This window comes from Ceratotherium simum, chromosome 15 (genome assembly GCF_057802395.1).
Source record: "Ceratotherium simum simum isolate JZ-2026a chromosome 15, ASM5780239v1, whole genome shotgun sequence".
In the NCBI taxonomy this organism is placed as follows: domain Eukaryota; kingdom Metazoa; phylum Chordata; class Mammalia; order Perissodactyla; family Rhinocerotidae; genus Ceratotherium; species Ceratotherium simum.
In genome coordinates, this window is record NC_141914.1 from 50,111,558 (window position 1) to 50,135,772 (window position 24,215).

General features: G+C 44.1%; 1 protein-coding gene across 2 annotated transcripts in view; it reads left to right on the plus strand.

Annotated features, from left to right (window-relative positions):
- Window positions 1-24,215, plus strand: part of TNIK (TRAF2 and NCK interacting kinase) — a 389,733-nt gene that overhangs the window by 260,163 nt on the left and 105,355 nt on the right. For both annotated transcript variants that reach the window (XM_004424740.3, XM_087440033.1), the window contains exons 8-12: window positions 5,557-5,611; window positions 7,871-7,949; window positions 15,306-15,481; window positions 19,316-19,382; window positions 23,092-23,296. In XM_004424740.3, the coding sequence (XP_004424797.1) occupies window positions 5,557-5,611; window positions 7,871-7,949; window positions 15,306-15,481; window positions 19,316-19,382; window positions 23,092-23,296 (582 nt within the window). The remainder of the gene's footprint in view (window positions 1-5,556; window positions 5,612-7,870; window positions 7,950-15,305; window positions 15,482-19,315; window positions 19,383-23,091; window positions 23,297-24,215) is intronic.

Consider the following 24,215-nt stretch of genomic DNA (forward strand, 5'->3'; position numbering starts at 1 on the left):
ACACACAAAGTTCGTTTGCAACCCCATCGACGTTGAGGTTTGGTGTACTGTGTGTTTGCTAGTCCATTTGACCCCGCTGTGTATCCCAGCCTCAGACACTGACGTCGAGACTTCGGGCTCTAATGTGCATTAAACACTTTGAGCCTAGAGGGTGTGTTTAGAATAAAAGATGACTTGAAGGCCACTGGGCTTTCTTAGATTCCACAACAATCCTTCCTTTAATGAAGACAAAATGCAAAAGAGAAGAGTATAGTTTGGGTTTATTGTTTGATATTTGATTGATTATTTGTTGATTATGATGTATTATTTAATTTGTCTAAGATGTCTTTATAGACTGCTATAAATTTTTCAAAAAAACTACAGTAATTCTATAAAATAAGGGCCTCTGTAGGAAAGGGCCTTTCTCTGAAGAGCTCCTGCTTTTTATTGCAATCTGGTTTTGTCTGATATCTGCCGGGCGCAGTAAGTAACAGAATGAAAATAACCCCTATCCAAGGAGGAGCGCCAGAATCTCATTCGCCTGGTGTGTTCACGGTCCCCTAGAGGCCCCTCCTTTCTTGTTTTCAGAAATTCTGTCAAAACACTTCAAGCAAAAGGAAAGGTTTCATTTCCCTGATAAGTACGTGGGGCAATAATGAAAGCTTTCTCATTTAATAATAAGCATTCAAAAGATTTGAAATTAATAAAACTGTTCAAAATTCCTAGGCTGTTTAAATTGCTGTTTTTTAAATTTGAATTTCATTTCAGTTGGATGGGATTTGTCAAGTATTTTATAGTCCTGTGTATTTATTGCTTTAAAACAGAACCACTCACTAAGGAAAGTCCTCTGTGGCCAAATTCCCATCGCTAGGGAACCGGGTGAATAAAGACTGGGGCATCTGTCCAGTGGAATACTATGCAGCCGTTTCAGCAGTGGGGTAGTGTGTATGTTGAAGTTGGACAGATCCCAAGATAGAGTGCTAGGTGCAAAGAGCAACATACAGTCTAGTGCACATAATGTTGTCTTATTCTCCTCTACCCCATGGATATATGGATGTGGATGGAGAACTTAAAATTTTTATTTTATATATCTTTCTGTCCTATCCTTTTTTGTAAATCATAAACTAGCCTTGCTTTTATATTAAATTAGTAAGGTAAGAGAAGTACAGCAAAATGGCATATCCCCTCCTCCCTCACTCCCCATCCTCCTGCCCGATCTGTGCTGATATGGTGTATTATTCACCTAAACCCTGTTTATGCGACGATGCCCACAGGTGCTGTGGATCATTTGCAGACGTAGGTGTCTCCTCCAGGGTTTGGGTGAATATTGTGCTCTGGCTGTAGAGCAGGGATTCATTTTCCTGTGTTACAGGTAATTGGCTTTATTCAGGCAGGATGGAAAGAGCTACTCTAGGTAAGGCCTTAGCTGGAGATGAAGTGAGCAACCTGACTAGTCAAGGAGTCACCAAGATGCATACAGGGTGTCAGGTGAGAGGACCATATGCGGATTGCAGAATGAGATTTACACTCTCAAACAAGGCCTGGCCTCTCTCTGCTGAGATTCAGACAAAGGTCCCATCCCTGTTCAGAAGCGGGAAGGATGATACAGACACCATGTTATTATCAGCAGTGGGAAGATGAAAGTGCTATTAAATGCATTTCTTGCGGCTGCATGTTCACACCCGCCTGTATAAGGTTCCTTAGTCTGACAACCAGCACCTCCTCCAGGCTCCATGCTGATCCCCAGCTGACGAGAATAAGCTCTTCTTCTAACATTTTTCTTTTGGTCAGATAACAAATGTAGATGAACAGAGACTAAAAATTTCTGCCTCAGTTTGTTTTTTGTGTGAGATGGGATTATTAATAACTACCTGTACCTGAACATTCTCAGTGACCCTGAACTCGCCACCTTGGTCGTGTTTCTATATGATGTAGTACATAAGTGTTTGACATAGTGAATAAGAACCAGGCTTTTCAAGTTGGACAGGACTGGTTTAAAATGTAGACTTTGCCTCCTGTTCTCTGTATTACCTCAGGGAAGTTATTAACCTTTCTGAGCCTCTATAAAATGAGAATAATAAATTGGATATTACAAGGTTATGTTAGAATAAAGTGAGCTAACATATATATAGGAATTTATTCAGTGCCTAACACTTGGTAAGTACTCAGTATATGATAGTTAATATTTGTGTTTGTGTGTCATATGAAGATATTGCTATTTGGGGCCATTTTTGACCTAAAAAAACTGGCAATATCATATAGTTCAAACCTCATGTTTGTATTACACACCTCTAATTGTCTGCATGTGTGGAGCCAGAAGCTGCTTCTCTATAACTTCTACCTCTAGATTAAGGTGCTGCCCTTAGAAACCACACACAATAAATTCAATTTCCTTTTCCCAGCTAGAACATTTCCAAAAAGAGAACACCAAATAAGTTACTGGTTTTAAGAACTTGGTAGAATCCACTGCACCAGTTGTGCACGTTATGAAGCTATTGTTGTCAACCCTAGACTACCTTGCTACCTTCTGCTTTGGGATGTGGGGGCTAGGACTCAGCGAACCCCATTTCTGCCTGTTCGTCTGGCTTCTTACTATGCTCTGCCAGCAGGGGGAGACTGCAAGGCTAGAGGAGGAAGGACACGCCCTTTCCTGGTTGCTTCCCTTAAGCTTCCTGTTTACGCCATCTTCTTTTGCTACCATTAGTACCAGAGCTCATCGTCACTTTGCCTGACTCAGGTTTACTGGTCGAACTGCCAGTCAATGATAATTGGGCCTCGGGGTCTGTCTGCACCAGTATCTGTTAAATACCCACTATGTGCACTGCATTGTGTTATGCACTTTGCATATATTATCTTATTGAATTCTCATATTAACTCTGCAAATAGGTGTTCTCTTCACGTTACAGGTGAGGGAATGGGCTCAGAGGAGTTGAGTGGCTTGCCCTATGCCACCAAGCTAGTTGTGTCAGAGCTGAGAGACGAACTTAGGTCTGCCTGGCTGCGCAGCATGAGCTCTTTCTGCCTCTCAGTGCAGCGAGGGCCCTTTTCCTATGCCTTACTGCCTCTCTTTCTTTGTGTGGTTGGTTTGGCCATCTGAAAATATTCTTTTCTTCACGTGTTGGGCAGCTCAGCCCCAAAGGAATGCTCTCGTGTTCAAGATGCCTATGCCAGCTGGCCCCCCACCAGCCAGGAGTTGTGCTTGCCTCTGCCTTTTCAGAGGCACTAGAATTGGTCTCTGTTCTTTTTGTAATGCACACAGGACTGGGCTATTAATCATACCACAGGCCAGGCTGCATAGCACCTCTGGAATAATGAATTACCCAGCTCCTGCCAAAATGAGTCACACCATGGCCACGAAGGAAACTTATCTTTCCCTGACTCTCTCCTCATCTTGTTCCTCCCTCTTCCCTTTCTCGTCTCCTGTGATCTGTCTTGCCAGTTGTAATTGGAACATTTTCTCCCGTATTTAAGTTCTAAAGTATCTTTGGGACTCGCTAATGTATCCAAAGGCTTAAACAAGGCCCGTCAAGGATGTTTATTGCTTTCTAGCCTGGGCAGTTAAGCATAGCTTACAAGCAGCTCTGGGTATATATAGCCAGGAATATAAATATTCCTTTTGGAAAACAAAAGAACCCCAGCAAAAAAATGATCCTGGGCTGTGCAAACCTTGAGTGTGTGTGCATGTGCACGTGTGTGTGTGTGTGTGTGTTTAATGACAACTTTGAATACGTCTTGAAATATAACAAAGAGAAAGGACACGAGTTGCCTTCTTGAGTGTTCTAGCAGAGAAGTTACTTGGAATCTGAGGGCAATGGTATTGTGTAGGTGCGTTGTTATCTCCAGTTGAACTGAGAACTTGTAACATTTATGTGAACGAGTTGATGGGCTCATGAATAAAGAATCCCCCCTTGGTCCTAGTGTGGAGTTAGCATGTGCCCCGACCACTTGCTGTAAGGTAGATTGCACTTTAGGCAAGAGGCTAGACCCCTAGACAGCCCTCTCCACGTTGTACAGGCCTCTGTCCAAATGCTGAACAGGCCTGGGTGTCACTCACAGAAGACTGAGAAGTTTAGTTCTAGGAAATGGCTCAGCATGGATTTCATAGTTCCCTTCTAGTTCCTTCTCCTTTTCATGTGGCCTTGACATTGTTTCATGGGAACAGCAAGGAAATTTAACTTTGATCCCTCTAATCTGAGTGAGGTTACCAGTGAGAATTTTGAATAATGTACAAATTCTTACTAATCTACTGAGAAGCTGAGGCAGCAAACCTCTTTTTGGGGTTCCCTAACCTGGTTTTCCCCGTCTCCTGATTTGCCTCCTCTTTTGCAATATTTAGAGACTACTGAGCTGTAGACACAGAGTGGGGGAGAAGCATATTGTTAGAGATGGAGATTGCACAGGTAGAGGTGGAGGCATTAACCTAGAAAATTCTAGTAAGAGCGTAAAAGTCAGTCTGACCATAAGAAAGAATATAAGAGTATAGGATCTCTGTTTTATGTATTAGTCTACTTACAAGATAGAAGATATTGTTCATTCATTCAGCAAATATATCAAGCACCTACTACTGTGCCCAGCTCTGTTCTCAGCACTGGGGATACATCAATAAACACCACCATGCAAAAGTTTCCCTGTCCTCATCATACTTGGCTAAACCACAAGAAATTGCTGTTTTTGTAGGTTAAAAACTGTCAACTATAAATATCCATCTACTATATGATCCAGCCATTCCATTTCTAAGTACTTAATTAAAGGAAATAAAAGCATACATCCATACAAAGACTTATACATGAATGTTTGTGGCAGCTTTATATGTAATAGCCCAAACTGGAAACAACCCAAATGTCCCTCAACAAGTGAATGGATGAACAAACTGTGGCATATCCATACAATGGAACACTACTCAGCAATGAAAAGGAATGAGGTAATGATACACGCTGCAATAGGGATGGACCTCAAACACATTATGCTAAATGAAAGAAACCAGATGATTTCATTTGTATAAAACTTTAGAAGATGCAAATTAATCCATAGTGACAGAAAGCAGATCACTGGTTGCCTTGGAATAGAAAGTGGGCTTGGGGACAGGCAGGGCAAGAGGGAGAGACTGCAGAGGGCAAGTGGGACCTTTGGGGGTGATGGATTTATTTACTGTCTTGACTGTGGTGATGGTTTCACAGGCATATACATATGTCAAACCTTATCAAATAGTACACTTTAAATATGCACAGTTTATTATCTGACAATTATACCTCATTAAAGGCGTTAAAAACAAACAGCAGCAATTTCATGTGGTTCAATCAGTAGATAAATTTTAGTGATGAATTAATTTTTAAAACCTTATATTCATTTTTCATACATTTATTGAAAACTCACTGTGTGTCAGGCACCGTGAAAGCTATTGTCAGTGAAAAGTGAATGAGGCTGTTTCTGCCTGTAAGCCTAGTGGGTGGAATCAGTTTGTAAAGAGAGGACTGAACGGCTTTCTCACAGGTAGTTTTGAAGCAATTACAAGGTATAACCACGTTGTCCTTTGTTGACTGCATTTATGCATGTGTCTGTGCCTTCCTTCTTTTTCAGAGTGACTTGTGGTCTTTGGGAATCACCGCCATCGAGATGGCAGAAGGTGCTCCCCGTAAGTCCCTTCCTCTGGGTGAAATCTGTTGCTGGTCTGCTCTGCGGGTGCTGAAGGTTCCTTGCCAGGAGCTGCAGTGGCTTTACTTTTGCTACACCGAGCCCTGCATGGATTCAAGCTGGCGTATTTAGAAAGCAGAGTCATCTTAAATCAACCAGGAATCCATTCATTCCAGAGTGGTGTGAGATCTTGTATTTATGAGGAAAAAAAGAAAGAGGAGGGAAGCAAACTTTGGGGAGTCTTGTTTGTTTTACAGACTCAGTGTGTAGTTTATTCTTGAACTGCTCTTCGCCTCACGTAAAACTAGGACCAACCCACAAAGACTGTAAACTCCAAATTAATGAAAATTCAAAGCTGATTTTCAGTGCACAGGTTATGCAAACACTTATCTTCAATTGCTCTCATTTCTGTTAAAATACTAATGTATAGACTTTTAGATTTCCCTGCTGTTATTTGAGGCAGAGTGGCCAGGGCTCAGGCCATCTGGAGAACCTCTCAAATTCCTTGAAATCCGGAGTATTGGCCTTGCAGGGTGCCTCTCCCAGCCCTGTGGTGGCCATGGAAATGTGCCTCAAAGACATCCATGCAGGAAGCGCAGCTGACTGAGGGCTTGGCTGTGGCAATGGCACCAAGATAGCGCCTCCCAAGGGCCACCCCCTATCAATGACCGAGCTTGGCAGGGATATAAGGTAGACCCTTTCTTGGAAGACACAGGATTCCCGTGTAGGCAACTTTGACTCAAGTAATCCTCTATGACTTTGCAAACCCTCCTTAGACTGCAGGACAGTCTAGCACACTTCCACCTACTTTTCCTCCCTCTCTCCTTCAGTTGGGGTCTGACAAATCTCCCAGTCTCCCCTGGCTCCCTCCCTGTTTCATTTCATGGAGGAATTTTCCCCAGTAATATCCTCTCGTGTTTAAGGCTGCCTTGGTGTCTGCTTTTCAGAGGATCTGGACCAAAATGGGCCCCTTATTTGCATGACAGGTCATTATGTGAGTCATAGGACTTGTTACCTTCAAGTTGTCATAGTCTTCATATTTCTCACTCTGGAGTTGGTAGAATTCATCTGTAGCATGATTGATTTTGGAGTGTTTCTTTTTTTTTTTTTTTTTTTTTAAAGATTTTATTTATTTTATTTTTTCCCCCCAAAGCCCCAGTAGATAGTTGCATGTCATAGCTGCACACCCTTCTAGTTGCTGTATGTGGGACTCGGCCTCAGGATGGATGGAGAAGTGGTGCCTCGATGCGCACCCGGGACCCGAACCTGGGCCGCCAGCATCGCAGCGCGCGCACTTAACCACCAAGCCACAGGGCCGGTCACTTGGAGTGTTTCTTGACAAAATTCCCCTCATCCACAATGCTAATAGGCATTTATGAATCAGAAAAATAATATAATGCAGTCTTAAAACCATATTATCATTCTTGTTGAGTAATAGAGTGGGTGAAAATAAACTTCTATCCACAGAATCCTTTAGCTTTTAGAACATATTCTTATTTTAGGCACAAAGAAAAAGATACTCCCAGATGTTTGAAAAGGAAACTAGTGAAATATTTTGATTAAAGTAAGAATATATGCGTGCTTTCACTATAAACAATAATGTCATGTTTACAAGTTGAGATATTTTTATAACCTTTTCTACCAGACTCAATCCTCTGGTCTTCCTGGGGCCAGTGAGCAAAAGAAAACAAAACAAAAAACAAAAACAAAAACAACCCATCATGAAACCTGAAAAGCCATTCAGGTTATTTAGAAATACAGAGAGAAAGGTGTTCTGATCTAGTGCTTTAGACTCCAAAAATCTATAGAGATAAGATTGCATCTGGATGAGCCTTCAGTGTATAAGAAATAGACTATAGATTATCAAATATCTTTTATTTTATGATTTAGGCTTTGACTAATTAAAAATAACTTACCATTTCCATTATAGTTGTTATCTTGATATTGTTTACTTTGAATCTTAGAAGATTATTTACAGCAAAGCAAAAGTGGTTGACCCTTTAACTTAGTTTCCTTAAGTATGAAATAAAAGTAGAAATATTTACATATCTGTTTGAAACGTATTTTACGAGACTTCTGTAATTAAACATCAGCTCTTTTAAATGCTCGCAAAATGGAAGCTCTGTGACCTTCCGACTCTGCTCGCTGGTCATATGTGGACTCGGGGAGCCATTTGGCAGCATCAGCCACACAGCTAGGAATGGCTTGGCCTGAGTTTGGCCTCCTAACCCGAGCTGGCCCTTGTTCTGGTCTCTTGCAGCTCTCTGTGACATGCACCCCATGAGAGCCCTCTTCCTCATTCCCCGGAACCCAGCGCCGCGGCTGAAGTCTAAGAAGTGGTGAGTTGGTCTTCAGTGTGTGCAGATCTGAGGGCAGGGTTGTCCTGTGATTCTCCTTTGGATGAGCCAAATCCTTAGGGCCTGCTGACAGGATTAGACTAATATATACTAAGACTTGGTGAGTGATTTTCCACATGCTGTCACTCAGTGTACAGTACATATTGAGTACCTGCTATTTGCACAGCAAGTCTTTATCCCCACACCTTCGTGATGAGGAGCTATTAGCTCAAATGGGTAGTGGGGCACAAGTAATAACATGGAAACTCTTTGATTTCTCACTCAAAGTAATATCTTTCCTGGCAGTACAGAATATCTTATCAGAGAGTCAACCCATTAGATTGGCCGACTTTTCTTTTGTTCCTTAAGACAATAATTCCCAAAATGCATACACACACCTGGTAGTATGTGAGATGATTTCACTGGTCTGTGCATGAACATTTGTAATTTTTGTTTTTACTGTTGCTTTCTCTTTATGCCAGGTGATGCTGGCTTCTTATTTGGGGCAGTGATATCATCTTTCCATTTAATAAACTTAGTCACATAGAAAGTGACTTAATTTAAAGGAAAATACTTAGTGAATTCTTGTATGGGTGGTCTAAGGGTTTGGTAAAAGTTGTGTTGGTCGTGTATGAGTGACTGAAGTTTGGGAAACAGACTTCTACAGGTTAGACCAGAGGTGGGACTTCTGACTTTTTTGTGTATTTATATCAGAGTCTATAACAAAAATTCATTGCTGCTTCCCTCCCCCTGTGGATATGGTGTATCCTCCCTGAAACATTCTTGAATTCTGATTCTCCCTGCCTGGGGGCCAGTTTCTTGAATTCTGATTCTCCCTGCCTGGGGGCCAGTTCCTGGACCGCTGTGACCTCCTGTCCTCTTCTGGAGACACAGTCTGGGCAGTTGGAGTGTGAAGGGACAGAACCCTACTGCCCCTTTTCATACCGCTTCACGATCAGGCCCCTCGTGTTTCTCACCCACCCCCCACTCTACAGAGAGCAATCCTGGCTAATAGCAGGCATCTAGGAATGACACGGCAGCCCTGGTGGAGCTGCACAGAGACAGAGAAGGAGACACGGGGGAAAGGACAGCCTCCGAATTGCTGGGGCCTGCGCTGCATAGGAGGGAGTGCGAGTTGCTATTGGTAACCAGGAGGCAGAGTGTCCCTGCTCCTCCTTCTCTCTCCAGAGGGTCACTGTGGTGTAAGACAGTGTTCTCTCCCCAGCAACAGCCTTCCATTGGGCACCGGCACAGCACGCGGTTGACGGGTGCCCAGAGGCACCGCTTCCTCCCTTCTCCTGGGAACAGACTCCAGGGAGAGGGGTCGGCTCAGTGCTGTGCCCTGGAAGCATCAGTGGCACTACAAAGCCCTCTGCTAGCTTTCTGCTTGTCCTTCATGCCAAGCCTCCCCGTGGGACCTGCTGTATACAGTGGGCTTTGCTTACGTATGCTGTTCCCTCTCTGCCTTCTCCCCTCCCTGCACTGCTGCGGAGCAGATGTTCGCGCTCTTCCACAGAGGACACACTGGCCATCCACACGTGTGTTTTGTTTGACTGGCACAGTGTGGCCACACACCGTGTTTCAGAAATATTTGTATTAATTGCCAACTTTTAAAAACCTGATGATTGAACATTATGTTGAGATTTCTGGCCTTTTGTGCGAAGGTGCAGTAATACTGCCCTGCCGAGTGGCTCCTGCTCCCTCTTAGTGTAGGAGACTGTCCTTCTGCCCCAGTCGCCACCTCTCCCCAACTCAGAAGCAGAGCCAGTTGGTCACCACACTTGTCCTGTTTTCCTCTTGGCCCTGGCCTGCACCGCCCTTCGTATGACCTGTGGCCCCTCAGGAAGGTCAGTGAATAGTCCCTGCGCTACAGCTTCGGTCTTCCTTGACCCTGCTCCAGAAAGATCAGCTCTGCACTGCGCTTGTTTGAGAAACACAGACTTCGGGGAAAATACAGGCTGACTTTTCTGCTTCAAACCTTTGACAACGAGAACTACTTTTGATCATGCTGGAGGGAGCTGGATCAGTCCAGGAATGTGAGGAGGCCAGGCTGCTTTTATCTCCCCAGCCTCCGGGCGCGCCCTCGCCTGACTTGGAAGGGGAGCCAGTTAGGAGCGGGAGTCTCATTCTGCTGGACAGGGGAAGGGAAAAGCACTTGGCTGTTTGAGAGCCAGTTGGGGAAACAAAAGCCCTGGTAGAGGACTCTTTCTCCCTCAGAACCCAGCCTTTACAAAGACAGCTGTGCAGCCTCCAGCCGCAGGACACCTGGTGTGGCTCCCACTTCTCTGCAATAGAATTCCAGTTTCTAAGTGAAAACATTTAAGCACTTCAGCGTACTTTGTCTTGAAGGACCAGGTCCACAGCAATTTGAAATAGGTTAGGATTTGCTATAGTATGCTCTAGTGTTTGCGAGGAAGTGAAATATTTTGTTTATTTTCATTTTTTTTTTTTTTTTAGGGAGAGGATCCTCCCCACCCCCACTAAAAGAAACAAAACTCTAAAATGTTCTTTTATTTCCAACTATTCTCCTAAATGAGTTATCAGATGAAGTGCATTGTTCTCAGTGTATATATCAACATTTTACCAAAGGGGGGCGCCACTGTGGTAGAGAGGGGCCATGAAACTCTTCACTATAAGCATTCAGTTGAGGGTCATTTCCAGCTAACACTGCTGAATCTACAACATACGAGGCCTACAAGGCATATATGTGTTGTAGACGCAGTAATTTACTTCTACGTGTGTGTATAAATTTCTGGCATATATATATATATGTATACAAATGTGATCTTAACCACAGCCCTGCCTCACAGACGCTCTGAGTCCCTGTTTCATGGGTGAGAGACTGTAGGTAGGTTGCGCTCCTTGCACACGGCTGTACAGTCTTAGCTTCCCAAGTTTGTAACCCACGTTCTTTCCACTGCACCTCGGTCTGTTAAAGGTTGAGGTTAGAGTAGTGGGGAATGAGCCACACGAGTCTCTTGGTTGAACGTTGTTTTCCATGCGCCTTAATATCAGGGAAAGGAAAGCAGGAGCACTGCTCTTTGCCCCTTCTGGTGCTGCAGGAAAGGAGAGCGCCCCCACTCGCAGGAATCTGGCCTTCCGTCCCCCCTCAGCATGACGAGGAGAGGCCTTAGAGCTGGGGGAGCCATGCGGTCAGGGCTCCCATCAATGCCGAGGCAGCTCAGCTGTTTGAATAATTAGGTCTCTGGGAGGATTATAACCTCAGTTGAATCAGAGGAGAACGAGGAGGCTACCGCCCTCTGTCCCCATGTCACCACCAGCAAATGAACAGTGGGTTGGGACTCCTGTTTCCTCTTCCTGTCTCTGTGGGTGGTTGGATTGAGCCCACAAGGGTAAACCATCTCCTTCAGAAGATGTCCTGCTACCCCTCCTCCCGCCGTGCTCAGCCCCGCTCCCCTGCCCTCACATGTGCGCTCTGCTTAGCATCCCTCGAGGAGTTTCTGGAGAAGGACAGGGATGACTTCGTTCCTGTAAAAGACGGTCAGTCTTGTTCTTTTCACGTGCCCTTAAAATGTGAAGACTCCACTCAGGCAAAGCAGCTCTCGATTGAGATCATTGGAAAAATCGTTAACTGCTTATCACTGTGGTCCAAACCACTTATGCTCCAGGTGAAGACTGGGAGGCCTGGTGAGGTTAACTGGCTTATCAAGAGTCCCAGGCTCTTCACGGGGAGAGCCAGCCTGGAGCCCCAGCCTCCTGCTTTTCCTCCAAAGCTTACAACCACTCCTGTTATTTTATGAAACACCAGGTCTGATTCTTGGTAGGTTGTCAGGCACTTTTATTTTAAGAAATGACAAAGCTTTTTGTGTGTGTGTGTTCTAAATAAAATAATGACAATAGAAAACAAATATCAGAAAATACCTCAAATAGGCTGAATTTGCTAGTAGTAATGTGACTTTGGACTTTATTAAAATCAAAACAAACATCGCTATACAAACTTTTAAAGTTAACCTTTTTTGCCCAGTGTCCTTGGACGTAATGGTCCTGCTGACTCTTCCTGCCCACGTATCTGATCCATATATATGTGAAATAATTCCCTTAAAGAACGCTGTACCATTCAGTTCAACAGAAGTGGGGAAAAACACCTTCAGATTTACATTCCCAGCCCTAAAGGCAGATACTCCTGTTCTTTAAACCTGGTGATGGTCAAAGGTTGCTGACACATTGTCCTCATGTAATAGTTATAATAATAATAACAATAATAGCAAACACACATGCAGCATTTATGATGTAACAGGCACTGTTCTAAGTGTTTTACATGAATTAACTCATTTAATCACCACAACAGTCTTTTGAGATAAGTACTAACAATATCCCCATTTACAGCCAGGGAAACTGAGGCACAGAGAAGTTAAGTAATTTGCCCAAAGTCACACAGTAAGTGATGGAGCCCAAAGTAGACAAAAAGGGTAGTTCTGGGCAAATGCAAATTTTACAGGTCAAATTGCATTTAGGGAGTCCGATAATTACCAAAAACTTTTAGCCCAACTGGTTATAATGATTAATGTAATAATCTTCCAGGCATTTTTAATTGCTCTAACACAATTTAATACATAAACAGGAAAAGTCTGGGAAGATAAAGTGTTCCATGACACTGGTATTAGGAGAACCAGTGCCTCAGACTATAAGCACCAATCATTAACATTTTTCTCTCCATGCCAGCCATCCCTTGGGAAATTAGTATTACTAATCTTAGGCAATTTTTTTTTTTTTAAGAGACAGAACTAAATTACCGACAGCAGAGTTTCAAACAGTAAAGTTATATAAATGTACTTTAAACCAGTTAGACCGCTCAGCAAACAGTTAGGTGGTGTTCAACATAGCTGAAGTGTTTTTACTTTTAATTAAATGTGTAATTAAGCATATTGATTCTTTGGTCGCCCTAACTTAAATAAGAGACAATGAATCTTTCTTTGAAGACTCGTTTTAAGTCAGCATTATTTCCTCTTCAAACAGTACCACTTGAAGAAAACGTGGGATACGCTGCCGGCTTTGTAGTTCTGCACATCTTGGCCCATCCTTGGGGCCCAAAGTTATTCCCTTGAATATCTCTTGAGGTTCTTTCCCGTCAGGAGAGAGAATGGAAAAAGGACTCTGTACTGTAGCTGGTCCCATTAAACCCCTTGAACACTATCTGTCCTGGAGATTTCTCAGACTTTTTTTAGGTGTCAGTACTGGGGAATGGAATGTACAGTCTGTATCTCATTTTTAAATTGGGTGCGATTTCTTTTATTTATCATCCTTTAATTAATGGTTGAGCACTTTATAAAAAACAAGCACTTCCTTCTAGTAGTTGCAAGCAGGAAAAAGAGGACTACCATTTGTGTTCCTTGTGAATATTTAACAGCTTTCTGTCTTTATTTTTGCTTTCATCTTTTTAGTACTGATTTTCTACCTAGACAAGCACTGTGTGGGGTTCGTCTGTTTTTTTATGCAGGTTAACCTCATTATCTTCAGTTTATTCCCCAGGAGAGTCCATTATTTCTTTATGGGGTTTTTTTTTTTTTTTGCAAGGTCTCCCTTTAGATGATATCACATTTGTGCCTCCACAGATTTGTCTGAGAAACAAATTTGATCTGAGAAAGAAAGTATAATAAATAATACCTACGCTCCAAACCTCCCTCTCTGCCCCTCACAAGCACAGATTTCAAGGTACCCATATTAGAGCTCTTGCCCAGAACTTTCATCCGATAACCATTCATGCATTCATTCACTCATCAAACATGTAAGGGCAGGTAGTGTGCTCATGGTACGAAGATGACTCAGGCACACCCGACACTGGGGAGCATTTCCATTGTGGAGGAAGTGGGGGTACAGGCTGAAGGACGTACAGGGAGGTGCGTAGAGTGTGCACCCTGTTGTCACTATTTCTAGTCCACAGCCCAGCCAGTCCTGATTCATCTTGGGGTGACCCCAAGCATAGCAGATTACTTTTACTTCTATGTACAATAATTTAAAAGCATGAACATAGCTTTGAAATTTAGGGAGGAAGAAAATACCAATTATTCAGTACTTTAAAAACATGGAATAAGGTGAGAAACTGCTTTGACCTGGTCAGAAGTAGAGAGTGGCACATACAGGAGTGCCCCCTTGCATTTGAATCTTGAAGAACCTGCTCACCCCTGTGTTCTGTGTGGTGAGGACACCTTTCAGGCCTGAAGTATTTATATATGGCCTGCTGGGAAGCTGGGAAAGACTTGCTCCTGGGATCCGCTCCTGTAACTCCACAGTGCTCCACAGGAGGGCGACGGAGAGCACAAAATGGATTCCCTCCTGCTCTGAGCAGGGTGGGGAAGGTAAGGAGGGTGATAGAGTTCAGCCAAGGTCTCCGAGGGTGATGTGCTCTGCTGCCGATGGAGTGCCTCGAAAAGGCATGCTATAGAGTCATGAGCTTAATTATTTATGATGCTCGACAATTTCTTGGAACTCCTAGCGAGAACATGCATGCCCAATTCATGACTCATAGCTAAAGTCCACCATTAGTTTCTACCACATTGTGGACTTACTGCCCTAATTCTTGGTATGGTATCTCTCACCAGCTCTCCTCTGCCCCTATGTGTCTCTGTGTGTTATCTTTGAGGAAATAGTGCCTTTCTAGAGAAAGATAAATTTGCCTCTGGGTATGAACTTAGTCCCTTAAAGTTAAATTTCCGAGTCCTTGGGTTGATAGCAAACACACATACATCCTGTTCTTACTAATTGGAAAGCAAAGTTCAAAAGTGATTCTGAAATTACCAGTTAAAAAATTTGCCTAATCAGGTCCCTTTACCGTAGGAGAATCTTGCTCATTTCTACAAAATGTCCTCCCCCTCACTCACCTGTCCCACCTTGGCTTTGCATTTCCAGGCTTGCATTTCCTGCCTCGTTTAGACAGCTCACCTCAGTGTCCCCTGACGTGGAGTGGGCTTGCCCCCTGCTCCAGTTACTTACTGTTTTCCTGCTTCCCTGAACTACCCCTTCTCCAGAGTAATTTTCTCCTAATTCTTTGGGGCCCAGCTCTGGTTCCCTCATTCCAGTAGACCTTCCAGGGATGATTCCCGTGGGGGTCTTTCTCTCCTCTGATTCCTTTTGGTCTTCTGCGTGACATTATGTATAAACTGTGCAAAAATGCTTTCCTGTCTGTAATTACCTGAATTGCCTGAATTGTCTGTTGATGGTGATGATGCCTTTGAGCCCTGTTGTGCCTAATAAAGGGCTACACCTACTTTGTGATTGGTTGATCCCTATCTTGGCTGATTGGACCGACTGTTTTTTTTCATTGTAGCATTTCAGACAATGTGAGTTTGCTTTTCTTTGGATTGCCTTTTTATCTGTGGGTTCCTCTCTTCTGTTTGGCAGGTCAAAAAAATTCCAGTCATTTATTGAGAGCTGTTTGGTAAAGAACCACAGCCAGCGACCAGCCACAGAACAACTGATGAAGCATCCATTTATACGAGACCAACCTAATGAGCGACAGGTCCGCATTCAACTCAAGGACCATATCGATAGAACAAAGAAGAAGCGAGGAGAGAAAGGTTAGCAGCGCATTTGTATTTCAGCAAAGGAAACAAAAGATGGAGTGAGTCATGGGCTCTTGATGTATTCCGAGGTGACTGTGGGGACTTCAAATGTGCCTGCATTCTTCTTTAGCGAGAGGGGCTGCCTCTGAGATCGCAGCCTGTGGGCTTCAGTGGAGTGAGACTGCTGGAATAGAATCCCCATGAAAGAATAGAACTGAGAGAAATATTACCTCTTCCGGGCACTGAACAAAAGGTGATGTTGAGTGATACTATGAAGTGGTTTAATATGATAAGTGATTTTCTTAATTCAAATGAATATTCATGTTTAGAAGACTAAAAATCTACAGAAGACAGACAACCTAAAAAAAAAATCTAGTTGGCATATTTTTTTGTACTGGCAGTCTGCAGTGTTTAAGTTTTCATGCTCTGAGGCTCATTTCTAATTTAGTGATTAAGAAGTCAGAATGAATGTTCATAGTCAAGATTGATATAAAAGAGGTTGCCAGGATTGCTATGTGGAACATTGAATTTTGAGTTAGAAGATCATTTAGCGCACTTCTTTATTTTGTAGATTCAGAAACTCTTATGTCGATGGCTCTAGCAGCTATACCACGCTGTCTTTTCACTGCATCACTGGCAAGGACATGAGTCCAGACTTGAGGTCCTGAGGCAGTACTCTAGTTATTTGAATAATGACTCAAAATTCCTTGACTAGCATCCTGACCAAGGTGAAAAATTCCGTGGTCGGGGGCAGGTTCTATGACTAGTTGGGTAGGGAGGTCAGGAAGGTTGTGGTATGGGAAGGAAAGAGGGAGATGCAGAGGACAGACAGGGTGGGTTCTCCTTGAGTGGGAGTGGGAGGGGGCAGCTGGCGAGAGGATGACAGTGAGGGGGCAGGATAGACCGCAAGGTGCGCACTGAGCGTGCGGGGAGTGGAGAGGAGAGGGGAGGCTAGGGATGGAGGATGGGAGGTACACGGTGATGTGCTTTTCCTCGCTCCTATTCTCCCCACCTTTCTCCTCTGTTCCTCATAAGCCAGAGGGGGTGAGGGAGCAAGGGCGTGGGCAGCACAGGGCAGGGGGTGCTCTCCTTTTATTTGAATTTCTCTTCTTCTTTGCCCCTGCAGTTAATATCTGTAATGTGGCAGGGTATGAGCAGGGACCTAGGGGTGGGGCAGGGGGCAGTGGAGGGGTCAAGGTTGGGCAGAGGTCAGATCAGCAGAGGGCTCAGGGAGGTTAAGTACTCAGACTTTTGTTTTCAGACTCAAATTCTGAGTTCAAATTCTAGCTCTACCCCTTCACAGTTATGTGAACTTCACCCCAGTTTTCTCATCTTTAAAATAGGAGTGGGGGTGTAATAATAATTAGTATTTCTTGGCATTGTTGCAAAGATTAAATGAGATAATGCATGTAAAATGCTTAATACACTGTCTGGCACATAGACGTACTCAATAAATATTAGCTATTCTTATTTAGACAATTCTTCATTGACCTATACTTTTTCAGCACTACTCAGGATTACTTTCTGAGAATTTGCGACCTCTCTGCCTCTGACCTGTGAGTAAGCATGGGTAAAGTTTGTGCCTTGGGTTGTTTTCACATTTTTTTGGCACAAACTCTGGAATGTGACTGGGAACTCACCATCCCATGAAGATAGACTATTTTTAGTGCATTCCTTCTCTGCAGAGTAGAAGAGTAAGATTCTTGGTGGTCGGTGTACTCAAGAGTTATAGGGTGATTTAAGGAACCTGATTCTGTTTAGGCTTAGAGCCACCAGAAGCCCTCATTTTTATCTGCTCCCCAAGAAAGAGTATTGATCAAATGAGATCTCATTCCATTTGCTCAGTTTGACCAATGACTTAACTTGCTCCAATACTTTTTCACTCTCTTAGTAGCTCTAAGACCAGCTTTTGGTAGAATCAAACAATTTTAATGTGTATTGCTTTATGATTTTTTTTTACCTGATATTATTTCTTCCTTAAGATATGTTGATGCATACTGATTTAAGCCAGTAATATAAAAGCAATGAAACCAGATTCTGGTGAAGTATTACAGTTGAGGAGCCTGACAAATGAAAGTTTTACCCTAGAGAGTAGAAATAATTGGATTAGTTGTGTGCTTCTTTTCCTTGCTGTAATTTCTTTTAATAGATAAAATGTCTGCATTTTTCTTTGAATTCTGTGTTGATTCATCTCAGGAAAGTTTGGAATATTAAACTTTCGATCTGGATTATTGAAACACTTTATGAAGGTTTTTTACATTTTGGTGAAATAATAGTTAAAAAATAAGTAGCCTGAAAACTTCATAACTAAAAATATGAAGCTAATTTGTGATTTAAAAAAATACTCTTGACTCATCATGCTTTTGGCTTCCTTTCATCATCCCTTTAATGGCTAAATAGTATGGAAGGCAAAGCATGTTTAAGTTTATGATCAAATTCAGTAGTTCTCATCATGTGACTGCTGCCTCCTGGTGGTAACATAACCAAATTGCAGTTTCAGTTCCTTTCTAGGGGTTCACACATGTCTTCAAAGTTGTAATTACTAACCCACAGCTGTGAAGGGATAATAGTAATGTGACAACTTCCCTTGCTTAAAATTAAAAGCTCCTCCAAAGGCTCCCCATTGCTCACAGAAAAGTCCTCAGCATGGTTTACATAAGGATCAGCAAGCTATATCAGACCTGCTGGCCTTCTCACTCCATCTGCTTTTCTCTCACCCAGACATCTAGTGACTCACGACTCACTGTTTCCTGAACATGGCATGCACTGTAATGCTGTCAGCCTTACTCAGGTGGTTATGTTGCTTAGAATGCCCCTTTCCCACCACTTTCAGCTGCCATCTGCCTGGAAAAGGGCACTGACCTTCCAAGGCCCAACTCATTTTTCCCTCAAACACTTCACTGTTCTCTCCCTTAATTATGCCCAGTGGACTTAGCTGCTCTTTTCCCTAATATCTTATTGCTCTTTTTATTTACTTCTATTTAGCATATAATATGTTGGAAAGAACACTAGTTTTAAAGTTGGATAAGTTCTGGATTGAATTTTAAGTGAAAATTCCATCTTAATAAGATAACATTGTTCATATCACTTAACTTCTTATAATCTCAGTATCTTCGCTTGAAAAATGGGTTTTTATGAGAAATAAATGAGAGAACACAGTACCTAGCATGGTGACTGGTGTGGGAGACACCCAGTAAAGATTAGTCCCCTTTCTTCACAATCATGGGGACTCTGATTATTTACTTGTCCATCTTGCCCATTGGATTCTGATCTCCTCCAAATCAAAGACTCAGTCTTATTCATTATTGCATGTTAACCTGCTTAGTATGTTACTGAATTAAATGAATGTCCCCAGTGGGTCAATCAAAACACATTTAACTCTATATTTTTAATAGCACATATTGTCAAAAGTTTCTTTCTGGTATTTATCAAAATATCTAAAGGCAATTTCTGAATCCATGTAAGTCATAATAAAACTCCTACTTAAAAAAATGATTAATGCCATCAATAAGTTAACAGCAGGCCAATAAAAGATTGGTTTAGGTGGTCCTATAATGGGAGTATAAAGTTATTTGTCAGTTCCTTGTCTCCACTTTCATGTGAACGCCAGGTGTTAGGGACAGATATCTAGAGTCAGTGGGGACAATCTTGGATGGGATTAATTCCATGGACTTGAATCTGTTGAATCTTGAACTGTTGGCGCACAAGTCAGGAGGCCTGGAGCCTGTCCCAGGTCAGCGTTAGCTACCACTCTTTGGCCTCATTTACTTATAGATAAAACGTAGAGGGTGGGCTTTGCTGAGCTGTAGTATCTTTTTGTGCACTGACATTCTGTGAGTCTCTCTTTAGATGAGACCGAGTATGAGTACAGCGGAAGTGAGGAAGAAGAGGAGGAGAATGACTCAGGAGAGCCCAGGTAGGAGAATAAGAGCCCAGTCTTCTTCTTTCCACATTCTGGATTGTGCTTGTGTGACATTCACTTCCTTTTGATTTATAGGTTCATTTTTAAGAATCCAGCAGAGTGGTCTTACTTAATTTATTGCCCACAAACATACTTATTAATTTGGGAAAATTTCTCTAGGCAGATTCTTACGAAAACATGGAAATCAGCATATTCTTTATCTTGTCTCCCAAGATTTATGGTCTCTATTCTAAGACCTTGTTTCCTCATGTAGGTAATGTATAGAATGGGCAGGAGACAATTATCTGGGTAATACGGGACTGAAAGTACCTAAAACTGCAACTTTCTGGGGACTTAAGTGGTATTTTTGGACTTGAGTTACTCAGTTCATTACCTCCTATCTTTGAGAAGCCCATTAGGGCAGCCAGTGTCCTTGTCACATGCCTTGGTATTTTCTCTCCAGCCAAATCCAAGAGGAAGTGATTTCCAGGAAGTCAAATTACACTCCAGAGGTGAACCCTAAGTAGAAACTTTTATGCCCGTTCTGGTTGTCCCATGTTGGACCCCAGAATCAAGTGCTGCTTTATTATTGTTGCCTCTCCATTTTGCGTTTCACTTGACTTTGATTCCGACTTTCTTCTAGTCTGTGTTTATAAATAATTAAGGCCGATGTGCTCACACTGCTAAGATGTCTCTTTCGGGAGAATTCAGCTGGCGGCAGTTTGGTGAGAAAGGAGTGCAGGCTCGCACACCATGGCAGGTGCACTGAACATGTGAAGTGAGACTTATTGGGGAAAATGCATAAGCAGAAGGGTCACCAGGGTATTTAGGTCCCCATCCTCTAGCCATCCAAGAAGGGGACCCCAATGCTTCAGGAGGAGGAGCGGTTCCTGTACTGCTGAGGCAGAGCTTCGTGACCGGGGGAAAGGCTGGCACAGCCACTGCTGCAGGAAGGAGCTAGTGGGTTCATTCTGAGCTAGCTCAGACCTACCAGGCTGGATTATTGCCCAACTGCCAAGAGAGGGCAGCACTGAGCTTACAGGGCCATCAGGTTGTCTCTCTTCACCTGCCCTGGGAATTTTCAAGGTCAACTACTGAAGGAGAATTCTTTCCTTCCACCTGATCTTTAACATGTTAGCCACCTCCAGTTTAGCTGCATAGAGGTGATGATTGTCAGGTGGTGACATGGAAAATGAACCTTCTTGTAAGGCAAAGCACCAGATGTCCTGCTTTCAGAGAAGTTACACACTATGTTTTCCAGAGGTCACCCAGATGGTCGTGTCAGCCTGTCTGATCTCTATCCTTAGAACTGAGAAACTCTGTTGTAACTGATACGTCCTAAACTGCATGAGTCACTTAGTGGGCCGACCTAGTCATGCCTTAACACTTCTATAATTGTAACATGTCATGACATCACATTGAAGATTATAGTCCAAGTCCTGTTTTATGGACACATGCAATTAATCTTCATGAAATCCTGAAAAGTAGAAAGGAACAATGGTTATCTCATTTTAGAAATGAGGTAACAGCCAAAGGATGGCAACCAGGTCACACACTGAGTTAATGACTGAGTCACTAATACAGCCCAGATCGCCTGACAGTGATTCAACATTAATTAATAATTGATGGAGCATCCTTGTGTGCATGTGAGCTGGGTTCTCCAAGCCCCACCACCTTGCACAGAGCATGTGGCCTGTGCAGATAAGCGCTGTCATTTGGGGTTTATTTGAGAGTTCTACACAAAGTCTGTAAGTTTTAGGGGAGGCTTGCTAGGAGAAACCCAGCATTGTCTATGGAATGTCATGAAAGAAGCCTTTTTATGTCACGTTATGGCGGTATCTCACATGGCACACTAACTACTCTCCAAAACAGAATGATCCCTCGTCAGCTGCCACCGAACCTGCTCCTCCCCCAGCATTCCCCATCCCAGTCTGTGTCACCACCACTGCCCAGGTGCCAAGACCAAACCTGCAAGTCATCCCTCACTCCACACATTAGCTCCATCAACAGGTTTCGTTAACTGTATCCCCGAACACTTTTCCCAGCCTCCATCCCCACTGCTCCTACCCTAGGCCACCGCAGTAGCAGCACAACTGGTGGCCTTGCTTGCCCTCATACCCGCTGTGGACTGTTGTCCATTCATCAGCCAAGCAAATTCAATCATGTTACTCTCCTGCTTATAAGCTTGCTATGCATGGCTTCCATGGCCCCACGCTTCACCCGTCTGTCCTGTCTCTCCGACCTCCTCTTGCACCACTCTCCCTCTCATTCACTCTGCTCTGGGAAGACCAGCGGGGGTTCATTTCTTCAAAGAGGGCACACCTGGTCCCACCACAGGCCCCTAAACTTGCTTTTCCTTCTGCCTGAGGTTCTTCCCCTACCTCTTTGCGGGACTGACTCTTCATCATTTGAGTCTTGGCTCAGCTGTCACCTCCTCAGATAGGTCTTCTCTGATCACCCCACCTAAAGCAGAACCCATGATCCTTGCCCCAGTGACCTGCCACCATCACTCTTAAATTGTTACATTTTTTGTCTTCTATAGAGCCTATAAATACCTGAAATTATGTTACTTGTAATAATGTGTCTGCCTGTCTCATTATTTGTCTAATTACCTCTCTTCCCCACAAGAAGATAACTCGAGAGAGAATTTGTTTAGCTACTGCTGTATCCACTAGAGCCTGTTATAGTGCCTGCTACTTAGTGGGTGCTCAGTAATTATTTAATGGGTTTATCACAGGTGGAAGCTGCCAGAAAGATTAAAAGGGCTGGGTTTGTAAGAACAAATAGGGGCCATTTCCCACCTCCCTGTGAGGCTTCTCTGCACAGCTGAGTCTGTAACTCTGAGTTGTCCGCCTGCAGTTAGATGAGAGTAGGGCGGCCCTGGACCTCCAGTGAAGTAGTTGGAGTTTGGTTACGGTGTTTTCTGTCCCTCGTTCTGTCACACACACACGCACACATGCACATGATGCACAACCACTGTTTTACAGATGAGGAAATTGAGGCCCATGGTGCTTAAACAGAATCTAGGAATCAGTAAGCTGAGCTGAAGTCCCAGGTGCACCCTCTGTGGCCAGAACCAATTAACAGTGTGTGGTGAGGCAAGCCCTGAACTCTTGGACTTGGCCGACTTGGGTTCAAGTTCTGGATCTGTGTCAGCCTTGACTCTGGCACTTCCTCTCCCTGTCTTGTCATGCCTGCCCTTTGCCTCCTGGGGTTGGAGGAGTCAAGGAGGTGATGTGGGTGAGGGTGATGTACTCGTCCAGGGAGAGTAGGCTTCCTTACTGCTCTTGATGGGTCATTTTTATATGCTGGCTTTGCTCTTGCCTTTCTTAAAAGTGAAAATAAGATGGTCTGGGGCTCAGGGCTTGCACAGTCACCAAAGCCTTTAGAAACAGATCTTTGCCATGTCACAAGAGTGAGGGAGCAGTGTGGATGGTCCTGGAGAGAGGTGATGACTCTAGGATGTGACGTCCCTCCAGGATGGAGACAGCATGTGTATGCAGTAGTCACACTGAAAGGCAGCTGGACACTAGTCTCTTGCCTTGACTCTGTTTCTTCCGGGGGTGAGTGATGTAATTCGCGGAGGATCTAAGAGCCTGTGCTTGATCGTGTGGCTTCCTTCCCCACACATGGGAGAGTTATTTGCCCTGCTCTCCTCTCCAGGACCCAGGTAGTGATGGCCCTTGCCCCGTGTGGGATCCTCACCTCTCTCTCCTGCCCACAGCTCCATTCTGAACCTGCCGGGGGAGTCGACGCTGCGGCGGGACTTCCTGAGGCTGCAGCTGGCCAACAAGGAGCGGTCTGAGGCCCTGCGGCGGCAGCAGCTGGAGCAGCAGCAGCGGGAGAACGAGGAGCACAAGCGGCAGCTGCTGGCTGAGCGCCAGAAGCGCATCGAGGAGCAGAAGGAGCAGCGGCGGCGGCTGGAGGAGGTGAGGCCTGGCTTGCGCGGGCCACCTCTGCGCCCACATCCCGTGGCTGGGGTCGCTTCCTGGGTACCCACTGGGCCCGATCCCACCCTTGAGTCGGTGCTCGGAGGACACACACCTTAACTGCAAGGGGGCACGAGGCCTGAATGCCCTTACAAGCAGAGGACCTCCCTTGCTTGGGGCGGGGGTGTGACCTTGCTGTAGTCACTTCAGAAAAGCAGGTGGAGGCCTCAGCCCCTTCAAGTCTTACTTAAATGTCACCTCCTCACACCCACTCCCTCCAGCATGTCCTGTTGCCCTCCCTGCTTTATTATTTTGACATGCTCCTATCACCTTCACACATACTCTGTGTGTACTGCCCTGTGTCTAACACTGGAACGTAAGCTCCCTGAGGACAGGGGATTTTGTCTCTTGTATCCCTGATGTATCTCTACATTATGTGTCTCTCCTGCCTAGAACATTGCCGAGCACACAGTAGATGCCTCAAAAATATTCATGGAATGAATGAATTAATATACAAATGAATGAGGCAGTGATTGAGAGGTGAAATATAGGTGTTAACTAGACCACAGAGAAATGTCAAGTATGGAAAAGCAGGGCCTGCCTCTTGATACTCCTTTGTTACTCCTCTGAACACCGGGGAAAGCATTTCCCAAGTCCTTCCACACACACACACCGTTTGGTACCCAGGGCCGGTCCTCCAGTTTGGGGGCAACACTTGCCTTCACCGGCAGGCATTGCTGTCATCTCTGTGGGAAACCACATGCAAGCACACTTTCCTGCATGGCTTGTCCTGGGCGAGGCTCTCACCTTGTGGTCTTACAGATCATTATTGAAGCCTCTTTCCCAGAGCCTTGCTCTGAGGCCTCCTTCCTCTGCCAGATAAATCAAAGCCTCTAGACAATTCAGACCCTGAGAGGGC